The sequence below is a fragment of the Cheilinus undulatus genome, linkage group 15 (genome assembly GCF_018320785.1).
Source record: "Cheilinus undulatus linkage group 15, ASM1832078v1, whole genome shotgun sequence".
NCBI lineage: Eukaryota > Metazoa > Chordata > Actinopteri > Labriformes > Labridae > Cheilinus > Cheilinus undulatus.
Window position 1 is genome coordinate 24,153,769 of NC_054879.1, and position 20,056 is coordinate 24,173,824.

General features: G+C 37.1%; 1 protein-coding gene across 17 annotated transcripts in view; it reads right to left on the minus strand.

Moving 5' to 3' along the window:
• Positions 1–19,706, minus strand: part of pikfyve (phosphoinositide kinase, FYVE finger containing) — a 54,221-nt gene extending 34,515 nt beyond the window's left edge. For 4 of the 17 annotated variants that reach the window (XM_041807016.1, XM_041807014.1, XM_041807015.1 and 1 more), the window contains exons 1-9: positions 18,671–18,764; positions 16,185–16,384; positions 15,773–15,802; positions 10,682–10,849; positions 10,522–10,548; positions 5,839–5,948; positions 5,414–5,585; positions 3,719–3,926; positions 134–160 (exon numbers count right to left, since the gene is read on the minus strand). In XM_041807016.1, the coding sequence (XP_041662950.1) occupies positions 134–160; positions 3,719–3,926; positions 5,414–5,585; positions 5,839–5,948; positions 10,522–10,548; positions 10,682–10,849; positions 15,773–15,802; positions 16,185–16,384; positions 18,671–18,714 (986 nt within the window). In that variant the 5' untranslated portion in view covers positions 18,715–18,764. Of the gene's footprint in view, positions 1–133; positions 161–3,718; positions 3,927–5,413; positions 5,586–5,838; positions 5,949–6,492; positions 6,505–10,521; positions 10,549–10,681; positions 10,850–13,348; positions 13,446–15,772; positions 15,803–16,184; positions 16,385–18,670; positions 18,765–19,590 lie in introns of those variants that run through there. The other 13 variants (XM_041807020.1, XM_041807019.1, XM_041807026.1 and 10 more) reach the window with 12 other exon arrangements.
• Positions 19,707–20,056: the final 350 nt, after the last annotated feature.

Sequence of the window (20,056 nt, forward strand, 5' to 3'; positions counted from 1 at the left end):
TCATATTTTTCAGCTAAATATGTAAGTGTTCCCAGGGTTTAGTTACTCTTGAAAGAACTAGAAAGCATTGGCTTAGACAGCTAAAGCTCAGAAAGATTTGGAAAAAAGGAATAAAACAAACAGCAAGACTCACTTCTTCCTCATCCCAATAGGAGTTTTTCTATGCCAGAAGAGAGAGAGAGACACAAAGAGAGAGAGAGAGAGAAAACAAGAATATCTTTGAGGCAGGTTGGCAGAGAAACAAGCAAGAAAGCACACTGAATCAAAACAGCAGCAGCAGAAGAAGGATTGGGTTAGAAATGTAAGCAATGTTGGATATTTCATTAAACAAAATGTCTCGTACATTTAACACACAGCCAACTGTGTGCACAGTTATAATTCAATATTACAAAATAAAAGAAGAACATCCCAAATTAGGTTAATATTGAATCACAGAGGATCATTATAGAGCTGCCCTTGTGTCTTTACTGTCATGCTTCCTGCAGCTGTTCTTCTTAAAATAGATGCTTCCATATTTTCTTCTTTTAAGTTAATAATCAATCATTTAAGACCGTTTTTCCATGCTGGACTGTAAGATCACATGCTGCAGAGATGACCAAGTCACTCTCATGTTTACATCCTGTTTAATGAGTCTATCTTCATGCAGGCTTTCTGTACATTCCTCCCTATAAAGGAGCAGTCAGAGCCAGCTGATGTAGATATTATATCTTTAACATGTTTTAGCATGGTTCTGTTCCATGAGTCTTTACCATGCACACAAGTACACAAAAACAACAAGATCAGACAGTCAAGAAAGAGAAAGTGCGAGCAAAGATCAGCAGAGTTTTCGCTAAAACCACAGAAATCATCAAATCCACCACTGACAATGACAAACTGAAAACAAGCACGTCAGGTTTGTTGTAGACAGGAGGATTTTTAGTTTGTGTGACGAAGACTATAAACATGTGAGGGAATGAGGCGTGAAATCAGAGCCCGTGCTGGATGTTATCAGACCAAACAGTTCAAGGGACTTTCTGAGGAAAACAGCCCTGAAAACTTCAAACTCTTCAGATTTTTGCCTGTTAGCAACGACTCGATCAGAAGGAACGCTGAGGATATGAAATGCAGCAGGTAGTTGGTAAAGAAATGCAATCTTAACAACAAGATGGAGGATGCTGTGGCCAGAGGTATTTGCGTGTGGCATTTCATGTTAACAACAATACATTTCCTCATATTTGAGTGTTCACATTGTTCTTAGTGTACCAATCTGAGTCTCACATTTTGTGATATTTTAACATTTATCAGATGGAGGCCTAAAATAAGCTCGCCAGGTTTTCTTCCTCTTCCTGCTCTGCATGTTTTCTACAATTGTCCTTTTTAAATTTTGCAAATAAAAGAAAACTATACTAAAGTTGAAGTCAATCTTTAAGGCTTCTTTACAGTGTCTTTTGTTTTGTAGAGATAAAGGCTGAAGTTGATGAATCGGCTCATATTTCTGACCAAAACATGGACTTAAACTTTTATTGTGTCTTTCTGGTCTTCTGACTTCCCAAAAAAGAAAATACCTGTCATATTCACCCATTCACAACAGCACATTGTCTTAAGCAGCGGTTCTCAACTGGTGGGTTGGCATCCTTTAAATTCAGAGTTTCAGCTTCTTCACTCTGGTTGATGCTTATTGCTTCTAAAGGGAGAATTAAATGCTACAGGAACACTTTTGTACCTGCAGCTATTGCACTTCTAAATAAAACAAGCACAAGATGATGCACTTTAACCTCAATAGAATATGTATTATTTTAGGGAGCCTTCAAAAGCATTTTAGCACTTTTGGAATATTATTTTAGGATGGATGTCTTCTAGAGCATTTTACCATGACTTGGTTTCAATCATTAGTGTTTGTTTTGTCATTTAATTGTCAAATTTTAATGTATTTTTGTGGATTGTGTCTTGAATTGTGAATTACTGTTGTCACTTTTGTCTCAGGGATGCTGGACTCCTGTCTGCACAACAAATTTACCCTTTTGAGTACTAATAAAAAACCTTGAACCTTTTCACAGGGTTAAGAATGTATTCCTGGAAGCAAAAGTTTTGCCAAAAAACACCCATGATGCTCTTCAAAACATGTTTGTTTCTGTCTTGTCTCTTTGATTTGTCACATATCTTGTTCCAGGTCCAAACTGTGCTATTTTTTATCAAATAAAATGTATCATGCAACCATGACCGTACCTGAACAACCTGGTTGGAGATCTATTCTCTTGTTGTTCTTGCCAATAAGGAAAAATATTTTACTATAAAATCCTTCAGTAGCTACTTTATATCAGACACTTAATACTTCTTACTTATTTCTTACTTATTATTACTTGAGTAAGATTTATAGAACAGTACTCTACTTACGTACATTTTAACCAGTGTAACTGTACTTTTACTTGAGCACAATTGTCGTGTACTTTTTCCATCTGTGGTCACCAGGTAAAATTCTGTCTCTGGTGTCAGTTTAGCTCAGTTGTTTCGGTGCATGTCTTACTCCATTCTATCTCTCCATACACTGCTTTCCACATTATTATGCAAATGACATTTTTCTCTTATTTTCCTAAATATTCATACAAATGACAGTCAGAATGTTTTTCAAGTCATCAGCCGTTAGAGCATAATTCAGATGTTTTTGAACAAACCTCATAATGATAACCATTATTTAAAAAAAAAAAAAAAAACCTCAAAATGCACTGTTTCACATTATTATGCAAAACAGAGTTTTAAAAGATTTTATAGGCTGTAAAGAACTGAAAATGGTCATTCATTGAATTTGCAGCATTAGGAAGTTGTATTTACTGAAATCAAAAGCTAGCTATTTCAATCAAAAACATTGGTGTAAAGAGCGGTGTACTCCCTGTCTGTCGTCATCTTTCCTATACAAATAAAGGCAAAATGGCCCCAAAACATCTTTAAAAAAATGCTGTTTCGAACTTGCTTTGTCAGCCTAAAAACAGAAAAACACAGATGCTGACACTTCCTTTATCCTAGAGTACAAAGAGATGTATTTGATGATGTAAACTTTTAGATAGATTATATAAATAAGTGCTGCTCTGCTATACCAGTGTGGTCTGAAACCAAAACTTAGAGATAGCAGACAGGTTTAAAATTTTCTACCATTTTCTACCCCCCAAGCCAAGATGATGTTCAGCATTTGTGGCAAAAATAGTTTCAGGCTTTTATGCCTTTATTTTAGAGGACAGAGTATGAAATCAGTAGGAGAGAACACAGAGTGAGGTGGGAAATGGGCTGAGGGTCCAAGTCGAACAACTAAGCCTCTGTACATGTGGCGCACAACCTAACTGCTAGGTCAACCAGCACCCTGCACAATAAGCTTTTTAACTGCTATGAGATTTAGAAAATTATCTGGAAACTTAGGGTGACCTATATCTGTTTGTAATTGTCCTTATGAATGCAATTATGACATTAAATAGGAAAATGAAGCACCACAGAGCTTGAGTTAGGATACTCAGACAAATAAGGCCGAGCTCCCCAGTTGTTCTAAATGTGTTGAAAAATTCCCCCAAGCTAATAAAGGTCTATTGATAACATCAAACACAGTCTTTCTCTGACAGTATTTACAGAAAATCTGATTGGAAATCTTTTTATAGCGATCTGCTCTGATCCGATCAAAGTGAAGAGTCTGCCAAGATCTCCCTGATTTGATTTGGTTTTGTCCGTGGGTGCTCTGGTGTCAGTACGTGCTCACCTCTGCCAGGTCAGGTCTTCCTCCAGGAAAATGTTCCTGCTGGCCTTTCGTCCACCTGAAGGCGTCCGAGGCTCAGTGGGCTCCAGTACGCACACAGAACAGGGCGAGTCAGATAGAGCGCTCAGGTCTTCTCCGATGGAGCCTGAGTCCGCGGAGTGAGCGTAGTTTAGAGCAAGCTTACGGCAGTACGTACAAGCCCGCAGATCACCTGAAGACAGAGGGACCACAAAGAAAGAAAGATAAAGATCAAAAAGAGTAAAGAAAAAGAGCAATTTAAACGAACTACCAAAATAAATCATTGGTCAGTAAATTAATCTGTGATGCAAGGGGACTTCACTAATCCTACTGAATGCAGAGTTTCAGAGTTTTGCACCTCTGTTGTGTTTTCATACAAAAGGTGATTCTCAAATTACAAAAAACTATCATTTTTGTAATATAGTAGGGTTCAGTAGGGTATATCATTATTAATGAAAAGAGATTAACACTGATGTTAAGAGTAGAAAACTGAGGATGAAATCTATCTTGATGAATCAGGATGCATCATGATATCCAATCCAATGGGAGCCTTGATAATTTAATTAAATCTATAATTCACAAACCAGTCAAAATCCACAGCTCTAGCTTTTACTATTATTCAATACCATTTATACACGTCCACACATTCACGGCACTGATGCAGCAGTGGGAGTAAATTGGGGTTAAGTGTCTTGCTCAAACACATACTGCCATGTGACTGCAGGATTTGGAATTGAAACCCCTGGCCCTCCTTTGGAGCAGCAACCGACTCCACCACTGATGCACAGACATGCAGTTGTGAGGAGGATTTTCCCTAAGACTGAATGCAAAATTCCTGAGTACAGTATATACCAAGGACCAGGTGAGATGCTGATGAGCTTTTGCCTTTAAGACCTGATGTGATATGAGTGCATTTTGCAAGACCATGCAGTTCATAAGACACAAGACCAATGTACTTGGTTTTAGCCTCTTTAGCCTCCACATGGAAGAGCTGATGGAGGTTTATAAAACCAAGCAGACGCAAATACAATGGCTGACAACCTAAGTAATGGGAGCTCTTGTCTTCTCTTGCTCAGGGAAAGGAGGATTATGATTTGACTGACTGATGATTTTAAAAAACAAACTTGAGAGCACAGGCAGTGATTCAGTGTTAAGAGTCCAGGATTTACGCTGACAACATTATTTTATTTACATGTCTCTATCTGCCACAGAGGCTACAAAATAAAGATTCAAGTAAAAGTTTTCCAGGTTTTTGGAGGCTGTTTCAAATGATACTTTGGTTTTAGACAGAGACTCTTAGGTGGCCTTGGGTCCAAATGGGTTAAGCTGTTTAAGCCACTTCACAACATGAATTTCTGAACATTTCTCGAAATATTCAGGCAGCCTGCCCCTGAAATCTTCCTGAGATGCCACACACAGCAGAAATTCAAAATGGCAGACGAGGTTACAGTCCATGGTTATGATGACAATTTCTGTCTTCGTAAGAATACTCGGTATTGCGGAACAGTAGTGTGATATAAAGGTGATAATCCGTGCCTGCAAAATCATTCCTGATTACTTCCTGCTGTTCTTGAATCCCAACTCACCCCTAAGGGACTGTTAGTAAAAAAAAAACAGGGTAAAAATGTGGTTTTTTTTTACAGTTACATCAAATAAATAACTCTCGAGTTTGTCACTTACCTGTGTAGCCCATGAACTTTCCAGGTATTTCCTGGTTGCAGCAGCGGCTGCAGAAAATCTGTCCACACAGTCTGCAGTGGTGACGGCGGCGAAAGGTTGTAAACTTCTCATTGCAGTCATAACACTCTTTACACTGGCTGTCCGGCATCCAGTACTGCTTCAGATCACTGTCCTGAAGAGGAAGAACCATAAAAGAACACAGACTTCATATACAAAGAGGGCTGAATTGATTCAGTTAACTGGGCTTTCTGTTGATGGTTTATGGCTGTATCATCACATTTGAAATACCAAGAATTCATTAAGTAATTTAGGGTAACTGGTTAACTGTATGGGCTGTTGAGGGCATCACTGTTCCTTTTTCAAATACAAAGACATTGTTGCAAAGATGCAAAACAAAGAGTTAAGGTCAGAATGTTGGTAAATACCTGGCTCTTTCCCTCCATGATTTCCTTTAGTCTCTTCAGCGCTGTGCGAAGCTGCACAGCTGTGCGAGGGTCGTGATTGCTCAGAGGAGTATCTGATTTCCTGCTGCCATCTAAAATCACACATGCAGACAAAAAGACACAAACCAGCACCCACAAGGAGCACGTATGAACAAAATACAGAGAAAAGTATGACTTATTCTTCAAACTGCATCCTGCAGCGTTGTCAAACATGCCTGTTTTAGAACTCTATCAAATGTTAGGTACAAACAAATCACTCTCTCTCTTCATTAGAGTGCCTTTCACAGCTATGTGACAAACATTTGACAATGTACTCTATCACCTTCTGAATAAATTCCTCTGGAGTTTCAAATGTGTGTATAAATAACATATGAAAATTAGCCAATCAAAAAACAAAAACATGTTAGCATCATGACAAACATCATTCCAGTATTAGTTCCTAAGAGGCAAACATTAGAGCAAACCAAAGGGCTAAGAGGAAGTGCTTCAATGACAAAGCAAAAATCATCAAACCCACACATGCATGCACTCAGACACACTACAGACTGTCTGTGTGAGTCAATTCTTTCAGACCATGTTGTTACAGTCAAACTAAAAGCTTTTTAGTAAAAACCACACACTGCAGGAGACCCTCACCTGGCCAATCCACTGGAATCAGAAAAGACATGAGAACCATGTTACAGCCTGAACACGCACAGATGTAACTAATGAATATTGCACAAAATTTAACCAAAAACATAATTTTCAGTTAGTTTCGAAAGCCACATTTTTTACATATTTAGGCACTGAAATAAAAAAGGAGCAAAAGTTTGTATTTGGTACTGACAGGCAAAGAAACTGACGATACATGTTTAACAACATAATGGATAAAATCAATGTAGAGATACGTTCATAATTCTTCGATCCTGCAAAGTTGCCCCAAAATGTTGCAGTTGCAGCGAATGGGGTGCAATGGCTGCATTTTAACAATTGCAGGCTGAGGCAATCTAACTGGAAACCTCCTCTATCTTTACTTAAGTGCAGGGTTTGCAAAATTGGCCATGCTAGGCACCTCCTTATAGCATTCAAATCAAGCAGGGCCCCTTTTGCAAAATGTATTTTATTCCTTAGACATTGTGATGACAAATTTATAAGAATTAAACATCACATTAACATCTTAGTAATTTTCTTTATTCATATTATTATCTTTAATGCAAAGTTGACATTGTTTGATAACTGAAAAAGCTGCAGGGCAACCAGACAGAGTGCAAGACACACTGAAACTTCAACTCTTGATTCGGGATGTACAGTGGTGTAGTGGTGTGTGTTAAAGTGGGCATGCTCTCCATTAATTGTATTAAAGGTCACATAACTGACCCAATGACACTTCATAACAACATTCATAAATGTTCATAAAGCCTCCTTCATGTGAATGACAGGTGTCATGCCATGATTATAACTGTGTTATATCAGCCTTATGCATACCCCTTCAAATTAAGTGCGAGTGTGCAAATATCTGCTGAAATTGTTATGATATGATATGATGATGATAATATTGTGCATTTTAGACATTTTTCTATTTTTAGAGGAAGAAGGCGGCTAGTTTTCAGTGATTCTTACTGGCAGAAGTGCTATGTGATATTTTTATTCTCAATTAAAGGATTAGACCAGAAAAATAATATGTAGATCATTATATAGCAAATTTCAGTGATTAATAAACATTTAAAAATAAACATATTAAAATGTTATTTTCAAAAGTAATCTTTTACTTTATTTTTTGCCCAATTTTCTTTATCTATTTCCCAAGTTTCTGTGCCCCCCATCAGCATCCATTGATGGCCCCCAAGGAGGTCAAAACCCCCACTTTAAAAACCAATGTATTTGTGAATCAAAGCTTACATTTGGAAAAAATGGTGTTGACTTATAAATAAACTTTTTTCCCCTGTAAGTCAGTCCAGAAAATCTGCTCCTTTTTTTTGCAGATCCTTCAATAATAAAAGTATGATTTGTAAACACATTCACAACCATGTTAACTTAATTTTAACACAGCAAGATAAAGATAATTCACATTTCATTGAAAAATAGAGATGCATCGATTGTGAAAAACAGGTCCAATATCGATACCGATGTTTACAATAACAATTTATCCGATCGCCAATACGGATACTGATAGTTTGCTTCATTACTTCTTATTTTGTAAGACTCCAACAATGCAGTGCTTCCTGTAGTGCTTCATAGTTAGCCTAACTAAAACTCAGAGGGTGATTGGGCATGCCTTCTGTCTGTCACATTAATTATGAGCTAATCACAGCAACAAAACATATGACATAGTGATGCCGCTGAGTGGTAGACAACATAGTGTAAGCTCAACAGGCAGCCAGCGTCATGCCATTACACGATTCCTCACTGCCACTGGAGCCAGTCGGTAAATTAAACTCTTTCTGAAGGCGGTCAGAGGATGAGCAAATCATCTTTTCCACCAAGAAAATTTGCAGTGTGGTTATTTGCTCTTCTTTTAATAAAGAAATGTTGTTTAGTTCTGATCAAACTGCATCCATGCTAATCTCTTCACTGGTCACCATTGTTTACATGTTTCCAGTCGCTTCAGCTAAACCACGCCTGAAGCTAAAGCCTCTTTCTCCTCAAATGACACTGACTGGTTTGATCATTCTTTAACCAGGAACAAGTGTATCAGCTTGAAGCTTTGCAAGATGGATCCACCTGATGACAGACATGGAATCTGGACAATTCATTTGCTTTGCACAGTTGGCACAGTATTGGAATTTTTTGCCAATATCCAATATGCAGATATTTCCAAACTCATTTAACCAATGCCGATATTGATACTGATGTATACACACTATTTTATTGTAAGGAATGCATAGTTTCTCCTGCACTTTACAGGAGAAACTACCAAGTTTACAGGGTGGTTCCTTGAAACAATCCTTGCAAAGATCTTGACATAAAAAGGGGAAAACACATTCTTCATCTTAATGCAAAAATTGACTTGCTTAGATCTCCTAAAGAATAAGCTTCCCCATGAAATTTCCCCCTCCCTACAGGAAACACTGCAATGCAAACAATTACTCTCACATTTGACCATGAAAAAAAAATTCCAGAAGAGATTTCCTCTGCCCTGTAGAATTACTCTTCTCTGATCTCAGCATTAAACTGATGCAAAACAACATCAGCTACTGGCATGGCTTCATGCCACACTGGTGCTGATGCTTCTCAACAAATCTTAAGTCGGCTGATACCGAAGTTAAACCAATGTTTCGGTACATCCCTATTTAAGACAAAAATAAAAGACTTGAGAACTGTAAACAATACAGAATCAGTCATACTCTGGCCAATAATCCAAAATACTCAAGAAATTAGTTTCCCCACTTCAATTTGAGTAATTTTGTTAGTGCTGGAACTTATAATGACTTTTTGACCAACTAGTCTACTGATTCCTCAATTTGATGCATTATTAGTGAGTCATTTGATCTATGAAAAATAAGAAATTGTTAAAAAGAAAAGAAACAAAATTAATTCAAAGTGATTAATTATCGTCAAATGTCCATGTTTAGGGATAATCAAAAACAGACATGAAAAGGTGAGATATCCTGACACTGGTGAAGCTAACACCATCAAATGCTCTCTCTAATGTGATAACCAACTTAGTATGGATGTTGATTAGGATTCATATTGCACAACAGTTTTGTCCAGATTGAAACAGTTTTACTTTGTAATTAATGGCATAAAAATATCAAAACAGAAGGACAGAACATCTATTCTAAACCGAGGAAAGTTTAACTATATACTTTATTTTGTTGAACTAAAATGTAGTCAAATTTGAGACAACTAAATGTCCTTTGCAATTAAATTTGAAGCTTTAGAAACAATAAAAAGAAAAAATATGGAATTTGACAGAAAAAATGGAAAAAGTCTCTCAAGTCCTATCACTCTATGTTATTTAGTTGTTTATGTTTTTTGTACATGTCTTTCCACATTTTGTTTCAATAAACATCGATTTCATGTAGTAAAAATAAATAAATTTTATAATAATAAATTCCTCTTTGTTAAAGTTTGTTTAATCATATCTTCAGAAAATAATATGATGGGTTTTCACTTTAACTTTCTATATATAGGAATGTTGCTGTGTTTGATAATCTATGTATTATATCAGTCAATAAATCAGTGCTATAAGCTGCAGGATAAGTCTTTCCAAGTAAAAAAGCAATGTGTAAAAAAACAAGTAAATTTCCTTTCTATTTCAATAATGCAGCTTGATGATAATAATGCTGAATTTAAAGCTAAAAGTACATTTGGTGCCTGACTCTTTCTGTGGTTATCAGTGGCATTTGATTAGTTTATTCATTGCAAAAAGCATCTTTAAAAGCAACAACCAACTTGTATAATTACAGATAATTCAATCAATGAATGTGTGAAGCCAAAGACTAATGATCAACTGGTTTTATAGAGGAGTTGTAAAAGCTTAAATGATTTAAAGCACATTTAATTTTAATAAAATAAGGTTCAGTGCAATTGTTTGAATTTACCAGTCTGTTAATAAGAATCACTTGCTCATGATCAGGACATTAAGCAAACTTGAGTTAATATAAATTTGATTTATTTAACTACTCAAAGAGCATCAATCATTCTACAAGATCGACTAATCATCATTTTTTGAGAACACCTTACCCCAACGCTTGAAAAAGTAGTTGAAGCCTGAAAAACAGCACCAGAGAGGCTAAATAAAAGCTCCTCAAAAAAAGGGAATATCCATCACTGGAGACAGCTGATCCAACACATAAACTTCATATAAGACAGCATCAGTGCTGAGTGTTAATGAGTGTTTTACCAGAGGCAGTGGAGGTCCGTCTGTGGTGGTCTGAGTGTGGTTTCCGGTGTGGTCGGGTGCTGTGGAGGGAGTGGGAGGGACTGGAGGAGCAGCTCCTCCTCTCTGACTGAGGTGAAGGGGATGGCACGTCTGGTTTCTCTGGGATCGTCGATGGAGGACGGCCATCCTCTACAAACAAAAACAAAAACAGTCACACATGGAGTTTTCAGTCAATTATTTTAATGCTTTTCCCACTTCTCCCCTTGTTTACGCAAAAGAAAATAATCACTAACAATCTCTAAATACATTATTATCAAAACTGAATGCTGCTCCAGACATAACTATAAACATACAGTACATACATTTAAATGCCTCTGTGGCTGGAGGCATTATGTTTTCAGGTTTACCAGCCATCTGATGTCTGTAAATTCATTTGAATGATTCTTGTATGTATGCATCCTTTGGAGAAATTGATCAGAATTTTTGGGGGCAGTTTGCTTAGACATTTTGGGGAATTTGCTTGAAATCTTTCAGGAAATTTGAAGATTTTGGGGATGGTATGATAAAGTTACACTAAAGCTTTTGGTGAATATTAGAAGCAATTTTAGGGTTCTTTAAATGTGATACTTTAAACAATTTTCACAGGAATCTTAATTTATTTATTTGAAATATTGGGAAGGTTTTTGTCAATTTTAGAAAGGAAAATTTCCAATAAAATTAGAACTTTCAGTGGATTTTTTCCTCGTGCTTGGCCTTAATGAGCCCTTGTCAGCCTGGTCCGTCAGGGCGTGTGAGTGCATTTGGTTTAGCATCATCTCTATGAAATAAAATGGGACATCCCTGAAAAAGAAGCATATGTTGCTCCAAAACCTGAATGTACGCCTCGGTATTAATGCTGCCTGCACAGATGTGTAAGTGACCCATGCTCTAATACACTAATGCACTGATACACCCCCACACCATTATTGATGCCGGCTTTGAACTTTGTGTTGATTTCAACCTGGACGGTCTTTTTCCTGTTCTTTACAAAAAAAATTTAAATGTGGACTCATCAGACCATGGACAACTTTTCCACTTTAGTTTAGTCCATCTCAGATAAGCTCAGGCTCAGAGAAGTGGATATCATTTATACATGGCTGTCACTTTCCATAGGTAGAGCCTTACTTGAATTTGTAGATGCAGTCACATACTGTGTTAGGTGACAATGGTCTCCTTAAGTGCTCCTGAACCCACATTGTAATACCCATCACAGAATGATGAGGGGTTTTAATGCCCTGAGTGGTCAAAGGAGTCAGACATTCAATGCTGGAGTTTAGCCTTGCCTCTAACATGCAGAAATTTCTCAGATTCTCTGAATCTCGTGATAATATTCTGGACTGTAGATGGTCAGATCTCCAAATGCCTTGCTGTTGCACAAAAATTGTTCATAAACTGCTGGACTATCAAAGTGGAGAACCACAGCTTTCCCATTCTTACATCCCTGTCCCATCTTTTATGGAAAATGTTGCAGCCATCAAACTCAAAAATGTTTATGTTTCCAAAAAACAAAGATAAATAAAGATAAACAGATTGAACATTAAGTATATTGACTTTCTGCTGCATTTGGTTGAATATAGGTTAAAAATGGATTTACAAATCACTGTACATTGTTTTTTCACCACCCCTGAATTTAGACCCTACAAATGAGAAACATTACAATCAGACGATACAATACACTAAATAAGTAACAGAAGTACAGAACGATTGAGCACAATGGGGCACATTTTCCACTTTATCTAACATGATAAATCTCTGTCAGAAATGTCACTGTGAGGCCTGTGCTGCCATAGGGAGGGGGGACCGTCCTGAGAGTGGAAAGATATAAACACTCCCATCATGTGGCTCTCTGGTTCCTGGCACGACTCCAGACAGGACCATTTTATCACATGACTTCACAAGACCATGGTTTATTACTCTGACTTCAGTAAACAGATGAAACACTGCGGTTACTGGGGTCATAACTATACTGTTCGACTGTGTTGTGTAATTTGTGTTTAACATGTCAAACTCTGTTTGCAGTAGTGAACAATACACTTGATTATATGAAACAGTGATCTTTCTCCAAACAAGATAACAAATAAAAACAATGCCCACTGAACATAAATGCATTCAGGATAAAGGACATTGTCCATCACCTTTCATTTAAAATAACCAGCCAAATTTAGATAATACTTTTTAAGTCATCACAAGCAAAATTAAGACCTAAACTGTTTGTAATAAGTGAAATTATCCACTGAGCAGGATTCTTTAGCATGCTGAGTCCTGAAATAAGATTCACTTCTTATTTAGATGGTTAATCTAAATTAAGGACACTCAAATAGTGACATTTTCTTCCCCTGTTGGAAAAAAACTAATTATTATAAGCAATTTTTGTGCTTATCTGCAGATAAAACATTTGACTTTCAGATGACTTTTTAGTCTCTGTTTTAAGAAACTCTGAAACAGCAGCAGAGTCCAAGTGTCATTGTTACACCGCCATGACTTGTTTCTGTTGTGAAATAAAGATTGCAGTTTGATTGTGAAAACCTTTTTAAAGCTGTGGATCTGTCAATAGAGAGACCAAAAACTGGGTCACATAAGTGTCTCAGAATTCACTTAGAGTAACTTAGTACATACAAGGCTAAATCAAGAAGTTGTTATTGTGATTACCTGCAGTGTTTCTTTTTTACTTTTGGTTAATCTGAACCAAAGGTTTTAATACAGTGAGGTGTGGCAGCAAGTAGCGGGGAGGAGAGAGAGTGGAAACCTGAGGCAAAGAAGCACTTAAATTGAAAGAGAAACAAAAATCAAGCATATTCTCAGAGTCATAACTTAAAGGATTCTAATGAAACAAACACAAGGAGCAAATTTAAGATTGGCAGCGAAAATGTGCAGTACAAAAACTAGAATATTGCCAATAATTGCTTTGAAATCTGAATAGAAATTCATGCAAAAGGGGGCTCCTTTAAACTCCAAAAACTTGTCAAAACAATCACTTTTAAGAGTTTGTCTACATTAAAGTAAAGGATACAAAACTGACAACTATGATATTATTCAATTCACTGCCATTTCTTACAATACAATCTCTGTTATTTTATTGGTTGATAATTCCAAAAAGGACAAAACTTGAAAAAAAAAGAAAAAAAAAAACATAAGATTTTCCAGCTATCTTTTCAGCTGAAAGCTCCCGTCAGAAAAAGAAGGCACTGTATTTATTGCACATACACAATAGCAATGTTACAATATTTGTCCAAGGTAAAGAAAAATTAGTGTTCAGAATTTTGCATTCACTAAAACATGGAATTACACAGTATTAGGTGCCAAAGACTTCTATTACTACTTTTTTTGCTGCAGTAGTATTGAAACGGGTATTGTTATCATTTGATTTCTTCTAAAATTATCTTGTAGTTTTACAATCAAGTACAGCAAAAACTCCAAATCAGAGCTTTCCAGGGACTGATTCCTGTTAGACACAGCAGAAAATAATTTCTGAAAGCTAATATCCTTCATAAAAGAGACTCAAGTTGTAGATTTATTCCACAGCTAATTCACTGACTCAGCACCAACATTAATCTTCAGGATTACAGCGTGTCCCAACAGCAAATGAGTATCAGATACCACTTTGCATCCAACAGCATCAGACGCTTGCCATCCACGCTGCATCTGCAATATTTACTTCTTAGCTCATAAATTTCAGTTTTCCCTTTATCCCATTTAGACTGGATGTGATGTTTGTTAAGTATAAACCTTCAGGACCAGATGAAATCTCGGTGTGCTTCTACCTTTATGACCAGATACAACCTCTGTGCATTTTGGATAATCTTGTCATTTCCATGGCAAATAACCAGGAACTACAATCGCATCTTTAGAAGGCATTTGAGAGTTATAGAAAGAAACAGGTCTTGGTTTTAGCCTCTGTAGCATAGTGCTGCACGATTTGGTAATAATGTGCAATTGTGATTGTAGTGGACAATATTGCAAATATTACCCTGTAATATATAAATAGTATCATGAGCCTACTTGCTTGGTTATTAAAGAAAATGCAGAGAATAATGATCATTTAGAAGTCTGTATTTCTCAACACAAAACACAAATATTAAGTAGCATGCAAATAAACTACACCTGAAGTTGTTGCAGTACTGCTTTCAAAATGACTTCATTTTTATTTACGTTTTTTTTTTTAATGAAAATAAAGGCACTTCTACAAAGTGCAATAGAGGCACTGTTGTAAACCTATCAAAGAAAATGTTTTTTTCTTTCTGCAGGCATTTTGGTAAACTTCTATGTATTACTGAATACTAAAATAAGTGCAACCTTAAATGCAATCACGTAATTGCACAGCCTGACATTGCCATTGTAATTATAATTGGATTAACTGAGTGGTCCTCACCTTCACATGGAAACCATGAGAGACAATAAGAGTTCTTAAAGCTGCAATAGAGAAATAAAGATTTTAATAAATGTTAAAATGCTGTGCATTTTTGAAGAACCCCTTAGGTTTTGGGAGGTTGTTTTTAAACATTACTTAGGCTTTAGATTTTTTTTTTTTTTCTAACTTTTGGTCTCAATGGGCTAAGCAGTATGATATTTTAAAGGAAGAGAAACAGTAGTATGAAGCTCCGAATTGATGAGCATTTGGCAAACAGTTTTAGTAACTCAAGTCAAAGTATAACATTTCAATCACATGTACAAATATTATTAAAGCACCAATTAATCTATTTGTAAAACAAGCTAAAACACTCTGATTAGTGAGAAAATTACAGAAAGTCAAGACAGTTTTCCTGCTGAACACTTCCATTAGACTGGCACCTTGTAGATCTCTCTTCTTCCTCGTTCGTTGTCCGTTAACACAAGCAACAGAAAGCAAAATAGAAATGGGGCGTTGTGGTTAGAGTGGCACATGCCACACTGTTTTATGCTGCATCACTCGCATGCTGTTAGGACTCTCCAACAGGAAATAACTAAAACAAGCGGATTTTCTCCCTAGCACTTGCTTGCGTCACATGCTGTTAGGGCACAATGTTACGATATTAAAACGCAAAATTTAAGAGAAATGTGCTGCTGGGATGCACTTGTACTTGAAAGACCCCTTACCATAAAGGTCGTCGTCTTCATAACCGTCACCTTCATAAAGAACAAAAGAAGGCTCTAGTGAAACAAACATCAGCTCTGAATGGGGCCAATGCACTGCAGGGGGCTGAACACTTTTGCACATCACACTTTTCAGATTTTTATTTTACAAAGATTTTGAAAGCATGTTTTATTGCCCTTTTACTTCACAATTATGCACCACTTCATGTTGATCTATCACATTAAATCCCAATAAAATATATTTATGTTTGTGGTTGTAACTTGAAGAAATGTGGAGAAGTTCAAGGAATATGAATACTTTTGCTAGCTACTATATATGAAGCATCAGTGTGGGCCATCATTTTCTCTTTCAGTGCATCTCTACATACATACATTCATAACTTAGCTACAGTACATGCTAGTGTGTGTCTCTGACCTTTGTTGTTGAAGCGAAACAGGTTGACGAATGAGCTGTACGCAGAGCGAAGAGGAGGCTCATCCTGCTCCGGGGTCAGTGGTTTGAACTGGGTCAGATGGGAGGGGCTTGTCGGGGAGAGGACGGGGGGCTCGACGCTCCAGTCTGTCGAAGATGAAGACGAGGACTTGTCATCAGCAGCCATCTCACTGCTGGTCCTGCTACAGAGAAGAAAAGAAAACATGTTGAGCATGCGTAACTGATTTCTCTTCATGGTGGAAGGACTCTTAATCAGATTATGATCTCTGAGACGGCATCGATCAGTGATCAGTAGACAGAGCAGACGATAACGTCGGCAGAAAAATCAGTCATGGCTTCTGTACACAACTTCTGATCCTTTACAAAATAAACCGAATTTGTAAACAACTAGAAATCACAGTCAATAGTAAACAAACACATGACTATGTATAGAGTAGGGGCACAATAACGGCAAATTGCAAGGGAAGAAAATCATACCAGATAAAGTCGTTTCCTTTGCACTAACACTGCATATGAGAGATTAATTAAATAATACTTTTTGCTGGGACTGATCAACAGGAAATATGTGACTAAAAATGTTAAATCAACACATCCTCTTTATTGTTTTGATATTTTGTTGGCTTTAATTTGCCGACATACATCAAGGATAATGAAAGCTTCTTTTTTGGCTCCACTGTAATTTAAAGTCTAGTAAATTCTGGACCAAAATCACATATTTCCTTGTTGATGAGTCCCAGTAAAAAAGTATTATTTCAAACAGCTTTATCTGGTATGATTTTCTTCCCTTACAATTGGCTTTCTTTGACTTTATAATCTCAAAAATTCTAGGTTTTGGTTGACATGAACAAAACCCTTTAAAGTAGAACAAATTCTTCTTGTGAATTTTCTCCCTACATTTCCTGTCTCTCTTCAGCTGTTCAATCAAATAAAGGCAAAACCCCCAAAAAATAATCTTGAAAAAAATCTGGAAAAAAATCTAGATTTATGACACTCTTTTACTTAAATGGACAATACATAAAAGCCAACCAGCAGGGGGCTCTCACGAAAACAATAAAACAATATGATGAGTACAGAACAGTGCTGCTATGCTCCACCCATTTGCTTCTTGTTTTGATTAAGGACTCTGTTCAGTAAAAACAGCAGTTCATAAGGCGTATTTATAAACAGATATTTTGTTTTCATTCATAGATTTCTCATAATAGCAGAGAAATGCACTGAAAAGTGTACTTCCGTGTTCACGTTGTAAGCGGTCCCAGAATATGAAAGTGCCCTTGGATCTCAGATGCGCATATGCTCTGGCATATGCAGTGTGCAAATGATTATGTGCAAATGCAGTGAGCTGTGCTGGAAATGCAGTGTGTGGAGTGGTTTCCATGTTAAGCTGGACATACTTCGTGCGATTTCCACCTGACTCTCTAACAGTCATAGTGGAAAGTCAGCTCATACTGAATAGCTTACAACGCACATGATCGTGCACGCTCCGATTGCACACACTGTACAAGTGAAGCTGGGACAGACTGTGACAGAAATCTGTGGAGTTTACTTCGAAAGTCTCACAAAGTGAGGTTGAAGTCCATCTGACAGTGTTCGGGTCGGTCATTGTGTCTCCCTGTGTACTGCACGACAAATGACGCACAATCGGGCCAAAAGTCAGCACGACCTCCATGCAAGTCATGCAACTCGAAACTCATGTCTGAATCAGATTAAATCCACATCGTGTATGGCAGGCTTTACAGAGACAAGTTCCAGCAATTGAACTCGCAACCTGTGGCAGCCTCCATAAAGACATGTCTGATTACAATAGTAAAAATGTAAAATTTTCTGTCTGAAAACTTTCAGAAATATTTGAGATGCAGCAAAACCTTATTTTAAAGTTATATAACATAGGAATGGTCACTTTTTAAGTTAATATGGATCAGGTGAGACCAGATTTCAGTGCAAAAATTCTACATTTTGTATCTTTAAAATATGAACAAAAACGGACAAGACTAGTATGTAACATTGACTTTTTTTTTAAATTTGTAAGTGGTAACTAAAAGACAAAGAATTTTTCTATTATGCCTGCATTGCAAAGACTATTTTCCCCATATTATTTTGCTGACTTCAAATGACTGAAGTCTTAGGAAAAAAAGAAAAAGGAGCCGGAAGGAAACAGAGAGATTATGAGTTAATTTTTTTTCTGTGATCTAGATCATTAAGCCCTCCCTAACCAGGAAAGACATTCGAGAAAAACAGCAAAAGAACGACCTTTAACATCTTTCTTTAAAAACAGACTTCCACGAAAGAGATAGCCTATCTCATATTGAACCTGTTGATTGTCCGATAGTTGAACTCAGCAGATGATCAATTTATTGGTTTGTTAAAGTCGGCTGATAATGCTATTAAACAGCTATAATCTCTGTTCTTGTTATTCACTTGTAATCAAGCGTAAAATGTGAACATCCACTTTAAAGCTTCTCTAGACTTACCATTTGTAGAAAACTACACAGTCTGAGTTTGCTATGCATGCCATTTTAGATTTAAAAAAAGTGGATGAAAAAGCAGAAGTAGCGGCATCACATTCCCCACCTCCTCATGTGATCATAACAGGCCGTAACGTGACTACCATCTCCTGACCGTTTGACAGCTAAACGCCGAACTCTCCACCTTATCACTCATCATAATACTTAGCTGTGTACACTAGCTGGTGCTCACTGTCACTAGTGTGTACGGAAGGATTTTAACCCCTTATAAAATGCAATATTTCAATACGTGGACATAGCTTTACTGAACTAGCAGCTGATCTGTACGCTAGCTACCAACTGTAACGTCAGGTGTTTTGGTTTAGCGAGCGGCCGTGCTCACTGGTGATTTTCAAAGGACTGCGAATGCCGTTGTCACAGCTAGAACGGATGTTGAAGGCCCATAAATTCCTTAAAAATGTCCTTGAACTGCCTAAATATAATACAATGTGGTATTTATCAATGAAATGCTCAAGAAAACTGCATTTTCGAGGGTGGTTTCTGGTTTGAGCAGCCGTTGTAACCACACCAACTGAAGGCGCAGTCAGGCTGAGAGTCATCAGTTAACACGGTCACTCCTGAAACCATAACACCATTTCAGCTACCTTGCTATTTTGGTTCATTTTTCTAAAATAGATGAACGTGTCAATTGTTTTTTTAATGTATATTACCGATCACATTAATCGTCTAGCATCTGGAAATCCAGCTCGTACACGTATTAAGCATTTCACACCTTTGCAGACACGAAGTTTCCACTAGGACAGCTTGTATTTAGACAGGCTACCTATGTTAGCCTCCTCAGATAGCTAGCTATAACTTTATTCTCAGAACAGTAGATACAGGATAAATGAATGAACTGTGATGACAGCGAAAGAAATGCACATTACCCGTTCACTATGTGAATTTGACATCAATGTATGAGGTACTCCAAAATCGAGGACATCTAAAATACCAGAATAAAGCCGACTCCCGTAGTCACGCAGCCCTGACGAATCGATCACTGAATCAAACTTTTGTGATCAAAATAGCAGACAGCAGAGATCACACTCAGAAACATCGATCAAATCTTTTTATTTTTCTGACAGGCGCCCAGTGCAGTTAAACTAAAGTGAAAAAAGTTAAAGGACAATTAGTTTTGAAACAGATATATTTGAACTGCCTTAGAGAGATGAACTACAGTCAAACACAGGCTTTTTCAGCCCTAGTCAACACAAACAAACCCAGTCCCAAATACTGCTAGCAGAGCTGCATTCTGTGCAAACCATAAGGATGCAATTCGTCACTAGATGCCTTGAATCAGACACAGTGTCAAGCCAGAACAAACTCTATATTTACTTGAGGAAAACATGACAG